This window comes from Gallus gallus, chromosome 2 (genome assembly GCF_016699485.2).
Source record: "Gallus gallus isolate bGalGal1 chromosome 2, bGalGal1.mat.broiler.GRCg7b, whole genome shotgun sequence".
NCBI lineage: Eukaryota > Metazoa > Chordata > Aves > Galliformes > Phasianidae > Gallus > Gallus gallus.
Window position 1 is genome coordinate 145,991,775 of NC_052533.1, and position 23,455 is coordinate 146,015,229.

A 23,455-nucleotide genomic window follows, 5' to 3' on the forward strand; every position below is an offset into this window, starting at 1 on the left:
AAGTTTAGTCCAAGAGAACTTGGAGACATAGGAATGAAAAAAATTAAATGAACCACTGATGCGCTCTGATGGAGAATGCCATGGAGGAGAAATAATAAAGCAAATAAAAAGAGTGAGATTCAGTGGAAGGTTAGCTTGATGTCAAGAGCAGCATCTGCTGCTGTGCAAACAGGATAAGAATTACAAGGGCTACCGCAGACTCAATGCTTCTGGGTACTGCACACTCACCAGCTGAGGTCACAAAGACATCTTCCCCACAGGGCAAGCTGAAGTCATGGATGTGTACATATGCATCTCATTGGATTTTCATGCATTAGTCCAGAAAAGAGCATTCTATAAAAGAACTGAATGTATTCAATCATTTTGGGCAAACTAAAAGTGTTGACAGCTGCTCAAATAAAGGAAGAGCTACTAGTGGCAGTTATCCCCCCCTCTCTTCTGGAGATGACGGATGGCTAAACCTAGTAGGTAACAGCTCCTGGTTTACAAGAAGGGTAATGCAAGAAATACAACATAATTCAATAGCTATGTGGTGCGATGCTTTATGATCTAGGAAAGATTATCCACCATACTGCTTTAATCTGTGCCTGTCAATGCATCAAAACCAAATGCTGTTTCCACAATGGTATTTTTCCAGCAATTTTACACTAGAAACTCCAAATTTCTGCCAAGGTGCATGTAGCAGCACAGTGTCGTTACACCATGCTGTTCTTTCTGCATAGAATCATTCAGGTTGAAAAAGATCAGGAAGGTCATCTAGTAGAACCATCAACTCATCACAACCATGTCCACTAATCCATGTTCCCAAGAGCCACACCTAGCCTCTTCTATCATTTTTTTGGCATTTTCTTCCGTCATAGAAAACTGTGATAGACTCATTTCTTCCTTCTTTTGTTTGTATGTTGACCTCTGTGTAGATAAGGAATTTAGAGGAAGCACTCACAGCCAGAGGAATGTTTGGTAAACCAGATCTATCAGCAGATGAAAGGCTTAGGAAATGGAATAGAAAATATGGCCATGGGAGACAGGTTACTCGCGTATAAATTTTAAAAAAAGTCTGTAAAAAAAGGAGACAAATGTTTTATTAGTTAATGAAGTCAAACCAAGTAGTAATGGATTAACTTTATGATAGGGAAGATTCAATGATTCAGAATAAAAACACTGTCAGTGCCCTTCAAGCAATTGATCAGGATGCCAGTGAAATGAAGAATAGTTTTCATGGGAATATGTAAAATTCTCATCTTTTTATCTCAAATATGGAGAGAATCAAATCAAATTAGCTAAAATGGTACCAGCAAATACATTTGGATTACTGAACTTATCTTGAGGTTCCTTACTGAACCTCTTCTTGCAAGGGGTGACTCCAGGACCCCCAAGATATTGATGGGTGATGATAAAGATGATGGGATTTACAACACAGTCCTCTTCCACTGAAAGCAGAAAAAATAAACTAAACCTTACATGAATAATTATAGGGTATGATTAACACCTTTGCCTTTCCCATATCCCAAGGGCATAAGGTGACTCAACACTTCTGCTGTTTGTTCCTAAGTAACAGATGTGTTAATAGAACTATATATTGTCTTGATGCATTTTGAATGCTCTGGGAACAGTAATGTCTTATGCTATCACAGCAAAATTCAGCAGAGCTTTATTGATCTGCAGCTTTTACCAAGTTGATATCTGATGATGCTTTCAAGTACCAGTACACCAGCACATTTTGTTAGCAAGGTGACAAGATGGAACCAGCTCAGCTCTGACAGGGTGCAAGCAAATTGACTCATTTTGTTCAGAGCGCTAATGAACAGTCAGCACCGTGACAGAGAGGTTAGTGTGTTTTGGGTACTCATGTCAGCTCACTGAAGCACTTCTACATCATGATGCTGTCTGTTAAGTAGATCATTCATCTTCCTCCTGGTTGGATCAAACAAATAAGAGGCTGGTGAATGGAAAGGCATCTGCTGACCATCTTGGCTTTCAGTGGGCTGAATCCTGGTTCAGAAGGAGTGATTCAGTGTTTTGTTGCTCCTTCTCTGTAGACACAGATGAGGAAGTGAAATAACATTCCTCATTGGGCATGTTGGTGATGTGCTGATGGCTGGACATACAGCAGAATCACAGAATCATCAAAGTTGGAAAAGACCTGCAATATCATCTAGTCCAACCATCCACCTACCACCAATATTTCACTGCTCAACCATGTGCCTTAGTACAATATTTAACCATTACTTGAACACACTTGGGGATCCTAGAGTTTTTTCCAACCTTAATGATTCTCTGATTCCATAATTCTATGACTGTAGCATATGCTTGAAAATCCTTATCTGTTCTGTGGAGATAAGCAACCCAAAGGGATAGAAGACTAGCTACAATATTAAAATAGAAGATGAAGAGACAGAGGATCTGAGCATAGAGTCAAAACTGTGTCTTCCCCTCTACGTTCTGGAGATGCGTCCTTTTACTGATTTTCTGTAAATCCAAAATGATCCTTTTATTTTTATTTTTCTGAAGTGTTGTGGGGACACTTTTTTAGCCATTGAAATGTATTTATAAAAGGCAGACCAAAAAACTCCTACAAGGCAAACTTTTGCTGTACAAGTTCACACTTGTTCTTCACTGAAGATACATTTGTAGATGTCTACATGGTGTTCAACAATTTATCCCCTTCTGAAAACAGAGCATATACACCAGAATTTTGTGATCTGTTTGAGAACATTGATTCAAACACCTCTTTCTATTGTTCAATCCTAATTGCCTTTGGATACTAAAACACAAGGGAGGCTACAGTATAACAGTTATCTAATACCTATGCTGCCTGTTGCTGAAGGCAATGCTACTGAAGGAGACTATAAATGCACGGTACAGAGGTCATCTAATTCCTGATAGTCCCTGGATGTATATGGTAATGGCTATCGATGCAGCAGGCTGCTGTGCAGCACACTATGCCATAGCCAGCATACACTGCAAACATTTCATAGAATCACAGAATCATTAAGGTTGGAAAAGACCACTAAGATCATCAAGCCCAACTGTTGGCCCATCCCCATCATTCCCACTGAACCATGTCCCTCAGTGTCACATCTCCATGCTTCCATAACACCTCCAGGGACAGTGACTCCACCACCTCCCCAGGCAACCTATCCCAATGCCTCACTACTCTTACTGAGAGGACGTTTTTTCTAATATCCAACCTGAATGTCCTCTGGTGCAACAAAAGGCCATTACCTTTTGTCCTGTCACTGTTACTTGGGAGAGGAGGCTGACCCCCACCTTGCTACAACCTCCTTTCAGGGAGTTTGATACAGTTTTGTTCAGTAAAGCAATAGCTTGGGGGTGAAAAAGCAGGAACTATGCCTCACTTGGCTCAGAATCAGCAGTTGGAAAGGGTGGGATGAACCCTCCTCTCCTTGTAATAAATTATTTCTTGCCTAATTCCATGATGCTACTTCCAATTGATGACAATGACATCAAGAGCAGAATCTGACTTTGTGTCTCTTCCACTGCATGCTAAAAGCATTCCACGCAATTACAGAGAAATGTCATTTAAAACAGTGTAGGCCCTGATCTACTAGACAGTGTCTCTCACCTCCTTCTACTACACTGTGGCCTCATTTCCTACTGCACAGATCAATCTGCTGCCTGGTCTTGTGCACACTGTTCTCAATTCCGAATCCTTAGATTTTCAGGTCTTACTTTATTGCATGCTGCTGGTCCTCCACTACGTTTAAACCTTCTTTATGTGCAGTACACAGAATTTAATGTCCTCCCAGCCAACACAATTTGTCTTTATGTAAGCGGTACCTATATTTGGCATTCTTTTTCCCTCTGAAATGAATTTCTGTGAAGATGAAGAAATATGTCATCTCTCCCTCTCTCTGTTCCTCTAGCACATCTATTCCTAAAAGCTGTGAATTCTAGTTGCCATGCCTAGAAGCTAATAGGCAATTAAGGAGTATCACCTACATATTCATGGTAGAATATATTTGTTTCCTTGTTTCAGATGGGATTATTCTCTGTAAAAGCATCCAAATAGTGCATCAGCATCAGCTGCCTCTTCATGCTGCCCCTATTATCTTTTTTTAGCATGGAAAAAAGCCATGCCTTTCATATCGTACCAATAATTCCTCTACAGCCAAAAAAAAGCAACACCAAAAGTAAAACAACTGTGCAATATCCTTGCTAACCACACAGCATCTAATTCAGAATCTGTGGGTCAATAAAGTTTCTCTTCTGTTTATAAATATTTCCAAAAAGCAAAGCAGAAAAAAAATCTACTTAGTAAAAAAAGACCCCAAGGAGAACACAAAGTTCATCTCTAAATGAATCAGAGGGATAACTTTTAGGAATCAGAATAAGGCATAAGCAAAAAAGGTAGCTCGCCATCACCCACGCCCTTTAATTTCTCATGCTTTGTGATGCAGCTTTGTCCTGTTCTCCCATTAACCAAGGTCTACAGTAACGTGTTTCAGGGACCATTCTTCATGGACACCTTGGAAGCTGTCACCTTCTTCATGCACAGGAGACAATTCAACTGTGGGAACACAACCAGGTGTTTGGAACCAGAGGACAGCCCTTAGTCTTACTGTACTGAAGAATATAGATTAATTTCCTCCTGACTTCTACCATCATAGAATCATAGGATCATTTGAGTTGGAAGGGACCCCTTAAAGATCATCTAGTCCAACTCCCTTACAATGAACAGGGACACCTACAGTGAGATCAGAACATCAGTTTTTCTTCTTCCTACAAACTCTCCCTATTTCCATCCCTGGTGCTGGTCAGATATAATCAGAACCCAGAATTCAAACAGCTCGTTAAAGTGAAACATGATCATTACCTGTCACTCTTCAAGAGGAGTGCAATGTCAACCTAGCTCCCACACATTTCACCTTCTATGCCTGTGTAGCTCAACAACCTCATCCGAAGTACTACATACTCTGTGATTTGTTATGGAGAACAAAGGATGATTGTCAACCACAGTCAGGACATTTGAGAGCCAGGCAGAAAATGTTTGGACAAGGCAAAGTGATTTACAGGGTTTGTAACCAACAACCACTCTAACGAAAGTTGACAGAAAATGCTGAGTCTCACCACCTCTGTCAAATCACATCAGTGAATTTGGTCCCTAAGGAAGGTGCCTAGAAGAAAGACACCTTTTCTTTCTTTTTTTTTTTTCTTTTTCTTTTTTTTTTTTTTGGAAAGGAGGACGTGGGGGAGGAGGAGAGGACGAGAATGAAAATCAAAGAATTCAGGGCTGCAACATCCTTTGATAAGATAATGATGGTTTGTGATACAGTATGAACATATCTTGTTTACAGTGCATCTTGCAGTGTAATCTGACAGGCAAGAGTAAAAGCAATTATATGAATATCATTCCTGAAATATGTTTCACAAGATACTGTTACAGATATCTGGTACTTAAGACCCTAAAACCTCCCCAAAAAGTATTTCATGTTCCTTATCATTAGGTAGCTCCTTCTTAATACCTACTCTGATTCCTCCCTGCTGCAATTTAATCCCATTACTTTTTTTTTCCATGTGTAATAAACAAAAAAAGAAATGATTATTCTTTTCCCTTTGCAGCACAGTTCTTTGTACCCATAGACTGTTATTATCCCTGCATCTTGTCTTTTTTAGCCTAACCAACTCTCTTTTTGCAATCTCTCCTCTGCAGTTAGGGTTGCTAGTCCCCAGATCACTCCTGCTGCTTTCGTATTCTCATTAACTTGTCTGTCCCTTGAAATAAGTGCACAACACCGGTCAGCACAGCCTTGCTGAAGCCTTCACCAGCACTAACAGAATTAAATCATTATTTCGCTGAGATCATGTCTGCGTGGGTATCTGTAATCTGTCAGCGTAAAATTCCCCAACAACCTTCAGTTTACTCTGTTATTTGATTCCTATGTATACACATACACAAAGACAAAAATATCACCAATGTAAGAAATTGTAGCAGTATGATATGCTAGTAGATCCAGCTATAGTCCCACAGTCACTTCAGAAACAACAGAAAGAAGCAGGCGCCTCCAGACAATGACTTTCCGCTCGCATACCATCATGACTGCCCTAATGAAGTGCAGGAGAATCAGAGAATGCCTTGGAAATACAAGGCTTAAAACTAAAGGCAGGAAGGGATCTGTTTGGTCTGTGGTTTCTGAGTCTTGGGGAAATGTGTATTCCATGCTTTCCCAGGAAGAAGGAAGACAACAAGGATGTATTACTACATGGCATTCGTATATCATTCAGCCCATAGAAACTGGAACTTACAGTCAAATTTTACTGTGGAATTTTTGATGATGTTGGTGATAGCTGAAAATAGTTGCTATTACATTCCTATACTTCTAAATATTCAATAATAACTACATTGCCTACATAACTGAGGAGCATCAGGGAAAGCTTGAGACCAGAAGTGGAATTTCAGATTCCTCTACTCTGAAAAAAAAAAACAAAACTGCCCGGTACTATTAAATCAGCAAATATCACTTTATAGTAGATAGAGCTCTATTCTACTCCCATTAATGGCAAAGAGAAATATGCCTTTGACATCAATGAAAACCCTAGGTTACTATATCCTTGCAGATGATTTCTTTTTCTTTAAAAGAAAAGGAAAAAAAAAAGTTTTCAGAAAAGAGTAATATCCACTGGGACAGACTCTAAAGAGTACAGATAAATAAAAATGGAGTTTATTTTACTTTTTTATAAGTTTCAGATCTGTGTAAGAAAAATGTCTTCTACAGTAAAAATGAACTGATGCAAGAATTGTTTCTCATAAATGGACAGAGCTATTGTCTATAAAAAAGAATGATATGTTGTCCCTCACCAGGAGAAAAAAAAAAAAAAAGCAAGCAAGCTATGGAGAATATACACAAGGTGCATCCAATAAAAAAAAGAACTCCTGAAGTATTTATTGTGACTTCTAAACTATAATGAACTGTTGACCCACTGTGTAATTTTTTTTTATCTTACGAGCCACCTTAATAAAACTTAATAATGAAGTTGTGTTTTATGAAGAGGGCGTAATTCCTTAAGATGTTGCTTAGTCATTTAAGATCATTCCAGAGGATGCCTCAATCCCAGTTCACTCTAAGGTCTCCTCACTACCTATCCAAAAAGACAAATGGATAGCAGAGGTGCAAGATGGCACTGATAATGTCAGCTGGGCATGCTCACTCGGTAGAAACTTGCATATTTTTTATTAATTCTAACAACAATTTTAACTTCTTTTCTCCAGGTGAATTTAAGGATGCCATTCTCCCTGGCAAGCTACTCATAAAATTACATTGGTTTCTCCTGTGAAGCTATTAAACAGGAAAATATAGTTTGATGATGGATTCTCATCAGAACGCAGAAGTAGTGTAATGGAATACCTGTCTCAGGGTTGACAAAAACATTACTTAAAAATGGTACACAGCAGTACAGAAGTATATAAACTGACAGTAACCCCTGATGGCCTCCATAGGCCATGAATAAGTAAATAAATGATGAGAACAGATACAACTCAGTTGTAATTATATCAAAAACGGGGACATTTCTCACCTGTTTTAAAGTCTTAATTCCAGGCAGCTGCACACATTTACACTACCTGAAGACTAACTTTAGTGGAAAAAATAAGCCCAGGGTACGATTTTCTTTCTACTGGAAGAAACCAAATAGAAAACCAAAAGACTGATACTGCAAGTGGTTTGAGCAGAACAGGGCAAAGTGAGCTACTCAGCTTTTTGAATGCTCCTAGGGAAACCAAAACCTACTGGCAGATGTTCATTTGGGTGAATGTCTGCAAGTGTCTCCCCATTCACTCAGAACGATGAGACTTTCCAAGTACAGCCTCAATCTCCTACATTTTTAGATTAGTTTAATTACACTGAGATCAATGATGTAATTTTTCATATGAACTGTTTATTGAAATGTAAGAACCAAGCCAGAAGAGCTTGCTGGCTAGTGATGCATTTATTAGGAAATACAGACAACGGTAATGATAAAATTGGAGTGGCTACTGAGACAGAGCTGGTAACTGGCTTACCTGGCAGGACTCACTGAGTTTATGGCTGTACAACAGTATTTCAGTGATATACTCGACAGGGCTACTTGCAAAAAAAAAAAAAAAAAAAAACAACCTGGGAGGTTGTCCATAAGGTAATTTTATCCTGTACTAAACAGGTGTGGCTTATTGACATCATAGGACAAATGTTTCATTCAACCATGTACATTTTTGGTTCTTCATATGTTTTGTAGCCTGAATCAATGGACTCAAATAATGTTCTTCTCTTATCCTGAACAAATTGCAAAAAAAGAAGGAACTACAGCAAAATGAATTCAATATTAATTTCCTACAAAGCTAAAAGAGCAGGGATCAGTTGCATGTTTTCCAACTTAGTCCATTTCGGGAGTCTACAAAATCTGATCTCTTTTACTGTAGTGCATAGAATCATAGAATGGCTTGTATTGGAAGGGACCTCAAGGATCATCAAGCTCCAACCCCACTGCTGCAGGCAGGGCCACCAACCTCCAGGTTTAATACTAGACCAGGCTGCCCACCACCCCATCCAACCTGGCCTTGAACACCTCCAGGGATGGGGCATCCACAACCTCTCTGGGCAGCCTGTTCCAGCACCTCACCACTCTCACAGTAAAGAACTTTCCTCCTTCAACTTAAAACCATTTCCCCTTGTCCTGCTGTTATCTACCCATTTAAAAGAGTTGACTTTCCTCCTGTTTATAGCCTCCCTTCAGGTACTGAAAGTCTGTAACGAGGTCATCCCACAGCCTTCTTTTCTCCAGGCTGAACAAGCCCAGCTCTCTCAGCCTGTCTTGGTAGAGGAGGTGCTCCAGCCCTCTGGTCATCTTTGTGGCTCTCCTCTGGACCCTCTCCAACAGCTCCCTGTCTTTCTTGTACTGGGGGCCCTGGACCTGTATGCAGTTCTCCAGATGGGGCCTCATGAGGGCAGAGTACAGAGAGAGAAATCTGTAGATGACTGACTCTTTTGTTAAGTAGGAGGTCCACAAGGAGTCTACACCCCAAACTTTGTTAATCTATTAGATGACAAAAATCCAAAACAAACGTCCTCTGTGACATACAGTTTCTTCAAAACACTCATTTTCTGTTAAAGAAAATTTAAAAATGCATCTGAGTAATTGATTTTTAGCTTAAAAGTTAAGCTCCAAAATGTACCTGGGGAAAAAAAAAAAAAAAAAGAGCCAATTAGAAGATTTTCCTCCTTTAAGTTTGTCTCACTGGGAAGTCACGTTTGTTGGATTATGATCAATAGCAAAGAGGTAAAATCATTTCTCCTGATGCTTTCTAACTATCAAGCATAATGACAAAAAAAATGTCGTGCTTGATATTAGTGTACAATAAAATATAAAGAACTATATTTAGCAATAATCTTATTTTTTTCTTCAAATTTCTGTAAAAATATTAGCATAAGAATACATGTTGGGTGACAGTGCCCAGGTGTCGGCAGAATGGGCCTGCAGTGATGGTCTCTGTGGGATGAGTCCAGGAGCTGCCCTGTGATGGATACAGATGATTCAAGCTCTCTAAGCCTGACTGGATAACTCAACTCTAATTTGATCTGGATAGACTGGATCGATGGGCCAAGGCTAACTGTATGAGTTACAATAGGGCCAAGTGTCGGGTCCTGCATTTTGGTCATAACAACCCCAGGCAACCCTACAGGCTTGCGGAGGCGTGGCTGGAAAGCTGCCTGATGGAAAGGGACCTTGGTATACTGATGGACAGTTGGCTGAATATGAGCCAGCAGGGTGCCCAGGTGGCCAAGAAGGCCAATGGCATCCTGGCTTGTATCGGGAATGGTGTGGTGAGCAGGACTAGGGAAGTAATCCTGCCCCTGTATTCAGCTTTGGTGAGTCCTCACCTCAAGTACTGTGTTCAGTTTGGGGCACCTCAGTACAGAAAGGACATGGAGGCGCTGGAGCAGGTCCAAAGAAGGGCAACAAGGCTTGTGAAAGGCTTGAGGAATATGCTCTATGAGGAGAGACCGAAGGAACTGGGGCTGTTTAGTCTGGGGAAAAGGAGGCTGAGGGGAGACCTTATTGCTCTCTTCCAATATCTGAAAGGTGCTTACCATGAGAGCAGGGTTGGTCTCTTCTCACTGATGACAGGTGACAGGATGAGGGGAAATGGCCTCAAGTTGCACCAGGGTAAGATTAGGTTGGCTATCAGGAAACACTTCTTTACAGAAAGTGTTGTTAAGCACTGGAATAGGCTCCCCAGGGAGGTGGCTGAGTCACCATCCCTGGATGTGTTTAAAAACCATTTGGATGTGGTGCTCAGGGAGATGATTTAGTGGAGGGTTGTTAGAGTTAGGGTAGTATGGTTAGGTTGTGGTTGGACTCTATGATCTTTAAGGCTTTTTCCAATCTGTGTGATTCTATGATTCTCTGATTCAATGATTCTATGACTGTTCATTTTTTTTTAATTTTCCACTTACTCAATTTTCACTCTCAATAATTTGGCAATATGTACCCATACCTAAACACAGACTTTCATGTTGAAGTGCCCAGTATAGTCCTGGGAGTATCTTTCAATTGAGAAACTGGAGAGTGAATCAGATAGTTTCAAAGAAGACATTTACTGGGGCATCAGATGAATCCTTTTCCAGCATCAGTTCACGGTGTTGTGATGGTAATTCAGCTGACCACATAAAAGCATTCTAGTATCAACTGGGTTCACACTGCCAGCCAAGAAGGTTATAAGGTTGTGGGTTTCCTGTAGTAAGTCTCTCATATATGTCGGCCTTATATGTTTGTTTGGGATTCCCAAGTGCATCTCAAATGACATTAGATGCTATTGTTGTTGCAACTAAATTGGACAATCAATTTCTATCAAAAACTTGGTGTTTCAGACTCTTAATTAAAATGTAGGTGTCTATGTGTAGTCAGATAAGATGTATCTTCATCAAGTATCTTCATTTAAAACTAAATCCCAACAAAGATGACTCCTTTATCTCTTTGAGGAAGCTTGGTGTATGCCATGTGGCTATGGACCAGGTGTAGAAATTTTGGCGTCGTCTGATCACAAAAGCAAATCAGAGCTGTGCTGAGTCACCATTTTTCATGAGAAGAAATGACGAGGAGACGTATCATCCCCAAATTGTTGCAGGTATGTACATATGCATCAGCTAGTAGGGAATATGGGAATGACCAAACATGGGTGAGCTGTGTGAGATGTATGAAGAACTGAAGCCAAATTAAAGTTGATTATACAAGAATAAGCTACAGCCTAGAAGCTGTATTTCATTCTCTATGGATTTTCTAGATAAAGATAATCCTTATACGCTATTATTTTAGAAAATGTTTTTAAAAGTCCAGGAAATCAAGTCTCCCTCACCACCTTTGTCTTCCTTATTCTTTATCTTCACAAATAAAGATATGCAATCACTTTTTCAAAGTGAAATGAAACCTCATTTTGACCTACACTCTGCCGAACTCCACGCTTTTAATTCTTTGTTTCAAAATGTCTTCAAGAGTTTTGCATATTGCTCAAGTCAGGTTTAGTGAGACTCTCGCATTTGCTAAATTGATTTTAACTATTCCTGTTCACAAAATACGATAGTTCTGGGCTGAGACCTTATAGCTGTACTACAAATGTATCCTATCAAGCCTGTGATTTCTTTCAGGAATACAGAAAAGAACTTTAATGAAATTGTTTTCAGGCTTTGCCAAAATAGAAGCAAATGCAATTTCATTTCCCATAACTCTTTTTCTTCTTACGTAACATTTTCCTTTCATGACTGATATTGTTATTGTTACTAAAAAAAACCGAAAACCAGTAGGTGAATACGCATTTGCTTTCTTGGCGGCTTCTGATAATTAAAGACATCCCAGGTTCTCAATAACAATTAAATATGACTGGCAGAGGTGACTTGTGATTTTTCAGTGGAACAACAGCTTACCATAGTGGAAGCCAGGAACACAGCTGGAAGTCCTACTCAGCTCAGAAGAATATCAAATCTCTATTTTTACACAAACAAATTGTGCCTTAGCTACCTAACAGTTAGGTGTATCCTTGAAGATACCTCTCCATTAGCAATAACACAAATGTTCACCTCCAGGATGAACATCTTAATCACAGACCAAGGTACACTATCCAAGAGAAGCAGGATGAACTGTTTTCCAGAGCTGTGTGCAAAGGAAGCTTAGCTTGGTTCGCTCTAATTGCCCAAATTTTAAGTATCAAGTCAGGTGAGCTGATCCTACGATCACTATGTTCATACATCGTTCCTATTCAAAAGATGAGCTCATAAACTGAAGCTTATGTGAACTAAGTAAAATATTAAGACACAGAAATCAGGATAGAGTCATACGATGAATCACAGAATGGCCTGGGTTGAAAAGAACCACAATGATCATCGAGTTTCAACCCCGCTGCTATGGGCAGTGTCACCAACCACCAGACCAGGCTGCCCAGAGCCGCATCCAGCCTGGCCTTGAATGCCTCCAGAGATGGGGCATCCACAACCTCCTTGGACAACCTGCTCCAGTGCTTCACCACCCTCTGTGTGAAAAACTTCCTCCTAATACCTAACATAAACCTCCCCTGTCTCAGCTTAAAACCATTTCCCCTTGTCCTATGACTGTCCACTATGGGATGTAAGTCCCCAGCTGAACTGTTTTCTGTTGCTTTCAAAAAAGTGTGACATCTTTACTGACACCGATTATCAAAATGTGATGAAGTCTCAGGAACAGTGTCACTTTTTGGATGATGTCCCTGGGCCAGAAAGGAATCACTCAGAAGGTGCTACCCAATGAACTGAAGGAAGCTCTGCTACCTGTATGTGAAGGTTTTCAGTGGAGGTTTCCAGTATGAACAATGACCAAATCTGACCATTTTTCTACTTGATGAGATCTGACAAGATCACAGTCCAGCATAATATCGCTCCAGGCAGTACAGCTGGGACTCAAAGCGGGATACTTCTTTTCTATTCCTGGTTTTCATCAGATGTCAGGTTAGGTATCCATCTCCAGTGTTAATATTCCTAACTTCCTGTTATTCCTAGACCCATTAAAAGACATGTTTAATACAATCTCTCAAAGATTTAACCTTTGGGCAATGCAATCGATTGTATGTGCCATCACTGGGCACAAGGATAACTCTACATGTGGTTTTCCACTCAGTTACCAAGGATTTCCATTCACTCCTCAGTTAAATGAGGCCACTAACAGAAACGTAACTCACTACTTTATGCTGCTGTCAGTAAGGGAAAATTGCTTTTAAATCTCTGACCTCTCAAAATGAAATTGTACCCTGGAAAGAGATTTTGTTAAACAAATGAAATAGAACAACAAAAGACAGAATGTGAATTCCTTCTGCTGCCTCCAAATTGTTGCAGATCACACTTGTTCAGCCTTCACACGCAGAACCTTTGCCACTGAAACACCAAATACAGACATTCGTATACAGTGTAATGAATATTCCTTCATTTTGATGTGGTCCAGCCCCAGTGCTGGATAATTCCAAGGCCATTTGATGAACAATTTCTAAACACTACAGTCACCCACTCATCCCCATGCCAGTCAGAGCAGTTCCATCATCAATGTCTCACTGCTAACCATGCTCCCACCCCTTCTGTCACCTCCTTTCCCTCTCCTCTATTGCTCTTTTTGCTTCCTACTTGAGAAAGCAGTGATTTCTCTTAAAAGCTCACAATTGATGATTTTTTTTTTAGCTTCCAAAAATCCTTCAGGCCATATTTTATAGTAAAATAAAGAAACATTAAGCTACCAATTGGCTGAGTAAACTCTCTTTTTGATGGTACAAATGAAGAGATGTCCAGCTGTGATTACAAAACACCTGAAAGACACTGCCTTCACATGCAATAGCATCCAACTACAAAAAGCTCTACACAAATCCTTTCCCAATAGATCTCTGATCTCATAGATCCGTTATTTACAGGAAAAAAAAAAAAGAGAGAGAGAGAGAAATTTAAATAAATTGTATGTCTCAGTCCTCACTGAGGTTAAGTTGCTGCATTCACACAGCTCATTTATCACTTGGACTGCCGCTGACTTGAACATCAATTTCCTATGGTAAGCAGCTGTTTTGCAAATTGGTTGCATTAAAATACAGTAAAACAACAACAACAATAACAACAACAAAACACATGCAAACAGAAGTTGCTTCAAAATAAAACACTTCAGAATCTCAGCTCATCTTTCACAGGAAGCCAGTGGAGCAAGGAGAAAAGGAACCGCAAGTTTTATACCACTCACCTGCTGCTCCTGCCTATTTGTTGAAGGAAGCTAATGAGCAATGCCATGTAATTGCACGAAGCACTGCCCTGCGCACCTTGCACAGCAACTCAATGGAAAAAGGAGCCTAAATGCAGGGCCAAACATTCAGCAAGGAGCTGCTCTGAGGCTCTGTAGCAGCACAAAATATGTGAGGGCACATCTAAAAGGTGATTCAGCCAAACATCCCTATGGGGTAGGTGTTGAGCAATCTGGGGCAAGCAAATTAGTGGGATTATTGAGAAAGAAATGTTTGAGGAAGGAGTGTTACTGGAAAACATGCATCCAACAAAAGAGCATGGAGAGACTGGGTTTGTGAGAGAAAATGGCTTCAAGGGAGAGAGAAGGGGTGAAAAGAACACAGCTGTTGTAGGAGAGAAATGCTGTAGGAGAAATTTCTCCAATGAAGTTGGAGAAATCAGTTCTGAGTGGAAATCATAGAGTATCCTGACATGGAAAAAACCCATAAGGATCATTGAGTCCAACTCCTGGCTCCATACAGGACCACCCATAAATCATACCATATGTCTGAGAGTGTTCTCCAGATACTTCTTAAACTCTGGCAAGTTCAGTGTCATGACCAAGCAAGCTGGGCACATTTGTGAGGTTAAGCCAGTTTAGGTAGGACTTTCCTATTAACTGGAGATCACTGCGCAGAACCATAAAAACTCTGGATGGCAGAAAACTTTCCTTAAGCTGCTGAAGGGAGAGATTAAGGTTTAGTTGTGTAATTACACAGTCACTTCGGTATCAGCTTTTGCTTGGAGTCCTTACAGAGCTCTGAGCTCCTACTGCGGCTTTAATTCAGCTCCCATCACTTTCACAGGCAGAAACTGCCAGACAAATAAATAACTTCATAATCCTCCAAATAACAAGTGCTAATTACCCAAAGAAGCAGCAAACTCAGCCACATTCATGACAGACACAGCAAAGCAACGACAACAAAAGGGAACACAACTGAGGGATCTGTGATTGTTCACTGTGGAGAAGAGGAAGCTCAGGGAAAACCTTATAGTTCTCTACAACTCCCTGAAAGGAGGTTGTAGCGAGGTGGCAGACATCCTCTTCTCCAAGGCAGCAGTGATAGGATGAAAGGTAATGGCTTAAAGTTGCACCAGAGGAGGCTCAGGTTGGATACAGCACCGAGGGACATAATTAGTGGGCATGGTGGTGATGGGCTGATGGTTGGACTAGATGATCTTAGTGGTCTTTGCCAACCTTAATGACCCTATGATACTAAAAGGTTGATAGTTTACACTGTACCTTACAGTGAGGACTAGAATACAAGAAAGTGATTCTGAAATCCAAATTTTCTTTTTTTTTTAAGTTCCAACGAGTTATTTGGGCAAAAATTGAGGCCATCTCTTTATTGGTGATCCCTCAGCAAAAAGATCTATCTGCAAATGTGAAACATGTACGAGGCTTTTCCTTAACACTCCAGCCTTGAAAAGCACCCCTCTTTGTATCACTGAAAGTCAGGCCCAAGAATTGCTTCTTTACAGGAAAAAATGTCATTGTTCTTAGACTACAAAAGAGGGTCACCGGACTGTTGCATGCCTTTGCGATGCCACTGAATCCAAATTAGCTTGACTTCCACAGGGGATAGAGGGAAGGAAAGCAACCAGCATTAACCAGAGCAACACAAGCAGCTCTTCCAAAACAAGCGAGCTACAACAGCCAGCACACCGAGTGCTCCAGTCAGCATAGACAAGATGAACTTAGGTCAAACTTTGCGTCAAAAAGAATAACTGGTTTAATATGTATCTGTGGAGTCTGGATTTGTTTCTTTTTCTTCCTCCCAATCCATCTGCAGGAAGCCATGAACAAACTGAGAGAAGCAGCATGGCTCATCTCACTGCAACCAGCCCCTCTGTGCAATGTCCATTGCAACTAAGCTAATCACAGAATCAAAGAATCATAGGGCTTGGAAGGGACTTCTGGGGATCATCTGGTCCAATGCCCTCCTGCAGGTTCCTCACAGTAGGTTGCACAGAAAATCATCTAGGCAGGTCTCAAATGCCCTAATTTTTCTTTATAAGGAGGTGATTTGCATGTGATTTATTTCCCTGTGAAATGTTAGCAAGGTTATTTATTGATAAAGTCCAGAATTTAGAGAGAAAGAAAAGAGGTACGTTAAGAGAGGAGATCATCAGACTTACGTTAGACATCTCTATAAGGTAACTGTGTAGGAAGAAACTCCTCATCTCTGTGAGTGTAAAATAAGACAAATATCTCAGAAATACTTTTTTCAACCATAGACATTTGTGTTTTCTCCAGTAAAACCTTAGGACAAGAGGTAATGTCTCTAAGTTGCTCTAGGAGAGGTTCAGGTTGGATATAAGGAAAAACTTCTTCTCAGAAAGCGTGGTGAAGTATTGCAACAGGCTGCCCAGGGAGATAGTGGAGTCCCTGTTCCTGGAGGTGTTCAACACGGAGGTGTGGCACTGAGGGACATGGTTAGTGAACATGCTGGGCATAGGTTGATGGTTGGACTAGATGATCTTAGTCATCTCTTCCAACCTTTATGATTCTATGATTCCATGATTCTATCTTCCAAAGCGCAATTCACCTTATGTTAAAATTGTTGTCTTAAGATGAGTGGGACAAATAATCTCCTGAAGGGGTATAGACAGTGACAATTTAGGAGACAAATATGGGCCACTGGCATTAAATGCTAAGAGTCACCATATCTTCTTCAGGTCCAAGAGATGTGAGATGCTCATGAGGTCCACCAGATATGAGAAAGGAAAGGCACTGAAGCAAGTCTACCACTGGAGAATATCTCTGTCAAATTTCTCTTTCAGTTGTTATATTTCCAACTTGTCTTTTCTAGAGAAAAGCAAGGTAACAAAGTAAAATTGTTGAGTCCCTGTGATCAAAAGGTGTTTTATATGGAAACAACCTCTCTTCCTCAAGGCCTCATATCAATATCTCATAGTGTTTTCATCTGCGCTTTCATCATGCATGTTTCTGCATGTACTTCAGTCATTCTACTTAACCATTATCTCTAGTAAAAAAAAATGTAAAAACATGTATTTCTTTCAAAGATGTGACAGCTCCCACTAAACATTTTATGGCTTTGGGATGCAACATTTTCTTTGTTCATGATTAATTACACGTTGAACTATCACATCTTATATTGCAGTGAAGACATAGCAAACACGTATCACCCAGTGTAAGTCAAGTAATGCTGAAATCGTACCAAATGATTTACAATGCCATGAAAATATTTGTGGAAATAAATGATTATGACATAAGACATTTTCACTAAATCATGAATAGGCATAAGCATTATGTTTATTGCTACAGTTCTACAGTGCTCACGGAGCCTCAGTAATATCTGAGCACAACAGAGTCCTTAGTGAATTTACCTGGTGAAGCAGAAAAGTGGTATTGTCGGGGGATAGAGCCAATTATGGTACACAGCGTGGACTCAGAGACTTTCTATGGCATCTAAGATCAGAAGTGTAATGAGCAATTGAGACAATCTACTCTCTTTGCTGTCTTACTCTGCCTTCTACAACAGCAGTTGCACCTACCCCATGATGCAGACTCCAATTGGCTTTATTACTGTTTTAAGGTGACTGATGTTTTTATTTGTTTGTTTTTCTTGGTGGAAGGCTTTAGATGAAGCATGTGAATATTCACAGCAAATTGGAAAATTTTGTTGCTAGCACCATCTCAAGATGAGCGAGAGCCTCTTTCAAAATTTAAAATGCAGGCAAAGGAACACAGTGGGAAAATATTTATACCTGTTTAAATATTTCTATTGTTGCATTAAGCCTAAATGCTTCATTTTGAAAAAAAAGTTGAAGAAAAGCCTTACTGATGCTTTGTTATGTTAATGGTTGGGTTGGAACTGGTGCTCCAAGTTGTATTGTTGATGCACTGCACTGCATTATATGCAAACGTTATGCTAAATAACCTGTCACTTAAGTCTTTGTTCCTGGCAGAAATTTCTTCATTAAGGTCTACAGTAGGTGTTCCGCTTAAATTTTTCAGCCATGTTGACAGTCCTGATTTCTTAATCTATGTATACATTTGTCAATAATCTCATAAAATACTACTTGCACACAAACACATTTTTATATACATATGTGTATATATATTCCTGTAAGTAGGGATAAATAACAAGCATCTGTAAGCCATTCTGCATTACAAGGCAGTCACACCATGCTAGGGGTCGTAGGTAATAACCAAATGCATTATTGAACTGACAACTTAAAAAAATATGAAAACTAACCATTAAGATTTAAAAACCACTAATCTCCAAGCAGCACAGAACAATACAGAAGTTGATTTAAAGGGTGTAAAATTACAGCAGCTCCCTTGAAAGCAGTTGACTCACAAAGCCATCTGGGTGATCATTCTACCAAATCCATCCTCTACTTTTCTAAAATAGCCAGAACTAGACAGACAACCTGAAAGGACAACCTAGACTTGCACTGCACTATCCATACATAGAGCAGTGGCACCAATGTCAATTCCTACAAAAGCTGTTGAGGGATGTGTGACCAGAGCCACTCCTGTCACATTACTAAAAAAATGTCTTTTCAGATATAAAATGAGCAGGTATCAGGACACAAAACACCATTTTACAAACCTCATATAGCAGGCCAGCAGTCAAAGTCACAACATTTTCATTCCATCTTCCTTCCATATCTCATAAAAGAGGTGACAGAAAGACAGCTGAGGTTGTACACAGTGATCCTCATCCAGCTACCAATCCCCTACAGCAGATGTGGACTGCACATTTTCTTTGGCAGCAGAATTTATCTAAGTGATATTCTTCTACACAGACTTGTTTCAAGGACATGGAAGGATCCAAAGTGTTTTCCCATAAATAACAGTTGGTGCATGTCTCCTTATGCTCATAGCAGTGGTTGACTTGCTAAGACTGGCTATATCTTCATCTTGATCAACATATTTGAAGAATAAAGGACTTCTTAACTGGGTAGGTTATTTCAGCAGCTCCTGCTGGTTGAAGAAAGCAGATCCTTTATACTGCTCTGAGTTCATTTTCTGCCTGACTACTCCGACCTTCCTAGCCCAAATTGTCATTAACTCATTTACGCTTTGCGATCTGCTCTACTGTCAAGTATTAAATTTATTCATGTCTCATTTTAGATTTCCCACTCTAAAAATGCAACAGTCTATTTTCAAGGCAAATGCAGGATTAAATGCATGGTAAAACACATTATCTTGAATATATACAGCTTTAAAACCAAAATGCAGCTGAAGACCACATCTGGTTTCCACAATATCAAAGTTCTGCAAAACTTCTTATTACTCACCATTCTACATTTCACCAGAAAATGAGTTGTAGATAATTTTAAAATCACATTACCCTCTTTTAATGCAGTAAAATGTCTATGATTCCTTCTCCTTCAGGCTGGAGCTTCATCCCAGACCTGCAGAATTCATTGTGTCCGAGGACCAAAGAGGAGGCACTAAAGTATTCACACTCACCTCAGCTACATTTTCTCACAACAATAGTCTAGGTATATGAAAATCACCTTGAAATTGAACAAATCGGTTTATGAGTGAGGGAAAGAATGAAACTATAGCAGCTTTTCTTCTGTCAATTTATTCTAAGAAATAACCTTTTTTTCTTTGTTTCATTCTTCTTTTTTGTTTGATCTTCATCCCTTGAAAGTAACCACTGAAATAACCACTGACCAATTCTGGTCAAGCTATTTTCAAGCAAGATAAAAAATATATATAAATATATATATTTGAATGTGTATATTTTAGTCTTGCTCCAGTGAAGAAAAACAGAAGGGAAAAAAAGTGCTGAACACAATTTCCATAACCATTATTCACCAGCCACATCATGTCTTTCGGCAATTTGGCTGTTTTTGAAAAGCACTATTGCCTGATTCTAAGGAAACACTCCAATAAGAAACACATATACACTTAAATGATGTACTTTTTATGACATTTTTCCTAGAACAAGAATAGCTAATTGTTGAGTTTCCTACTGGGAAATGGCTCTTTAATATGCAGATCTCTAAATGACTACTCTAATGCAAATTGCCAATGCTACAATAATTCAATCATGTATACATACATGTAAGCACATAGCTATTACTTATAATATGCTTAATCATCTTTCCAGGTAGCAAAATCCAATGCAACCCATGTGTTATGTGATTCACAGACATCAAGTGTACATTTTATTTTAAATACTATTACTGAATGTATCTGTAAGGTGTTTTAGATCAACTTACTTGGTGCTGACTTGCTTTTGCCAACTGCTCATTGGCTGATTCTACATTAGAAGATGCAGTCTCAATGTTGGCTTCAATACTATCTGCAAATTAAGATAATAGAAGATAGTTATAGGGTACAAACCTAAAACAAAAGCTTTATACTAACAGCGATTCAGCAGTTTACATGTGGGCCTAAAAAGAGAAGCAGCATTTTCTGCAAGACTTTGCATTACACAGGAAGAGGAATGCTATGCATTTTGATGATTGCAGACACCTAACAGATCAGACGCAGTATTACTAATAGCTCTCTGTATGTCCTCAGATATTAGAATCATGGTATCATGATTCATGAATATTCACAGAATAACCCGAGCTGGAAGGGATCCACAAGGTTCATAGAATCCAACTCCTGGTTCCATTCAGGACCACCAAAAATCCCCTCAGCCTCCTCTTCTCTGGGCTGAACAAACCACAATGACCTCAGGTGCTCCTCATACATAACCGTATCCAGATCCTTCACCATCTTCATATATCCCCTTCTGGATGCTCTCTAATAGTTATGTTCTCCTGATATTTTGGTACCCAATCCTTAAAACTGGTGTTTGAGGTGAGGCTACAGCAGTGCAGAGTAGGCAGGTTAACATCTCATCCCACTCCCACTAAATCCAATGGAAAAATTGATATCACATTCAGAGCACTTCAGCTGAAGAATGGCAAGTCCACTGGATTAAATGACAGAAACAACATGGTAGATTATATCTGATGTTATCTCATAGAGCTTGGAAGTAAACTTTATCTGCATCATGTGCGTTGACCATACTTAAGTCTCTATTTAAGCAAGTGCCCTCAGATGCTGTAGCAGTTAACAGGATGTGATTCATCCCAGTACAGTAGCTACCTGCCACTGATCAGATCAAATGAATCACAGCTTCAACTCCTGGATCACATTTCCAAGTTCCAAGAGAGGTCTGCACAGATGGCTTAGAATGAGACAAATTGCCACTGCCTGAAATTAAGGGAGATGAAGCTCATCGTAACTGCTAGGTCTGAGGTTGTGGAAGCCAGTGGAAACATGAGGAATCAAAATGAGACTAGAAAGGAAAGGCTGACAGCTACGCCTTGCAGCTGGCAGTGAAAGAAATCCTCACTTCCACCAAAGACAAGCTTAATTTTTGGCTCCAGAACTGTGCTTAGAAAGCAAGATACTTCTGATATAAAACTTGCAATTAAAGGTTTGTGCTTTCAATGGAAATCTTAGAAATATTCACCAATTTGTCCACTGAGAGATGCACAGCCAATAATTTCTGGCCACAGTACAAGAATACGTACACTTCGTTTGCCTAAGACTTGCCACTGAAGATTTAAGTAACGTTTATTTACATATTTATTCATTTGTTTATTTATTTAGAATGAACACTTGAAGATAAAATGTGGAACAACACCCCTCCCTCCCCAACTTCACCTCAGCACCTAGAAACTTATTGAAAGTCTTTCTTCACACCTCTGAGGATTGCTTTTTTTTCCATTCCTTTTTACTACATTACGAATGCTGTAGTAACCAAAAGCAAACTACATGCCTGGCACTCTTATAGATTGAAATGACATGATTTTATTGGTCATTTCCAAAGCCTCTCAAACAATTTTTATTAAGATTTTAAAACCGTGGACCTTGGTTGCCATTACTGAGATCTGCACAAATGCTTCCCTTGCCATCAGAACTGTTTCTAATGATCACAACTCCAGGCTATGAAGAAACATCAAATTTGCTTGTACAGAACCTTAGAACATTTGAGTCCACAAACTCGCACACACCACTGTGACAACCAAGTATTGAAACAATCTGAATGTTTTCCAGGGAAACTGACACATGTTTCTCTTCCCCTTTTCTTCTCAATACCAGCAGAAAGTGAGGGTGCTGAATTACTAGAAATGATGAACAGAAACATGAATGGGAAGACAGCACGCTGCAATAAGCAGTATTTTTGTCATGTGATTGGATCTACCAAAGGTCTACTTCAAACAAGTACCTAAGTGCTGCAAGTGAAACGTAGAAGGCACTTTTCAACCTCTCACTTAATAATGAGGCTCAAGGCAAGTTTCCAAGTAAAACCCTAATACTGCATGTCCACCTCTGCTATCACTGTTAAATTAATACAATACTCCTGTTCAAAAACGATATCTTGTCTCCAGGACTGGCCTTGATGTCTTTCCAGCCAGAAACTGAAGTTAACCCATAAATCAGTAAGGGGGAGGGGTCATTCTGAATATTTTATATAAGTAGTACGAGAAGTACAGTTGATGTTTTCTGGGTGGAACTGAAGAATATCTTAGAAGTAGGGAGTCCTTTTTTTTTTTTTTTTTTTTTTTTTTTCCATGATTGTAAGCTAGGATAGACCTGTGTAACTGGCAACTAATCACTGAGACAAGACTGGTCTGCATCAATTGAAATTCAGACCCTGACCATTCAATAACGTATTACTACGGCTGCATGGAATGGGGTAGTCACGTCCTACTCATCATGTTTTGCAACCACCATCTCGTTTTTTCCAGCACAGGCTTTCCCAGGTAGGATGGTCATGTGCTATATGTCCTACATGAGTTGATGTGACGTTACAGGAGGTAGTGACTGGGTCCTGGTGACAAAGTTTCTGCTCACTTGTTCTCCTAACAGCAGCTTTGAAATGAGCAGAATTCCCACTTACATTTTCTCTGTAAAAATCTGTAATCCTGAGAGGAGCAGGCAAAAACAAATAAACAAGCAAAACTCTATAAAAATGAGACATAAATATGTAACACTATATTACTGTGTATTTCTGCTGATTTATGCAGGAAAGCAAGAGAATAAATTGAGAATTTGGGTCAAATCACAAGGAAGTACACAGACCATATCAATAAGTCAAGAATAAATGTGTCACTCAGCAGATGTCAGCGCATCTCTGCCAAATGACAGTGATTGCTCAGAGCTTCACCTTGCTTATGTTCAGGCTTCTCTC

At 39.7% G+C, this 23,455-nt stretch overlaps 1 protein-coding gene across 15 annotated transcripts in view; it reads right to left on the minus strand.

Annotated features, from left to right (window-relative positions):
* Positions 1–23,455, minus strand: part of TSNARE1 (t-SNARE domain containing 1) — a 483,485-nt gene that overhangs the window by 163,500 nt on the left and 296,530 nt on the right. For 14 of the 15 annotated variants that reach the window (XR_005856948.2, XR_005856943.2, XR_003074075.3 and 11 more), the window contains one exon: positions 20,481–20,563. Coding sequence is in view for 11 of the 15 variants with exons in the window: in XM_046931132.1 (XP_046787088.1) it covers positions 20,481–20,563 (83 nt within the window). In the remaining 4 variants the exon portion in view is untranslated. Of the gene's footprint in view, positions 1–19,709; positions 19,767–20,480; positions 20,564–23,455 lie in introns of those variants that run through there. The other variant, XM_040694959.2, reaches the window with a different exon arrangement.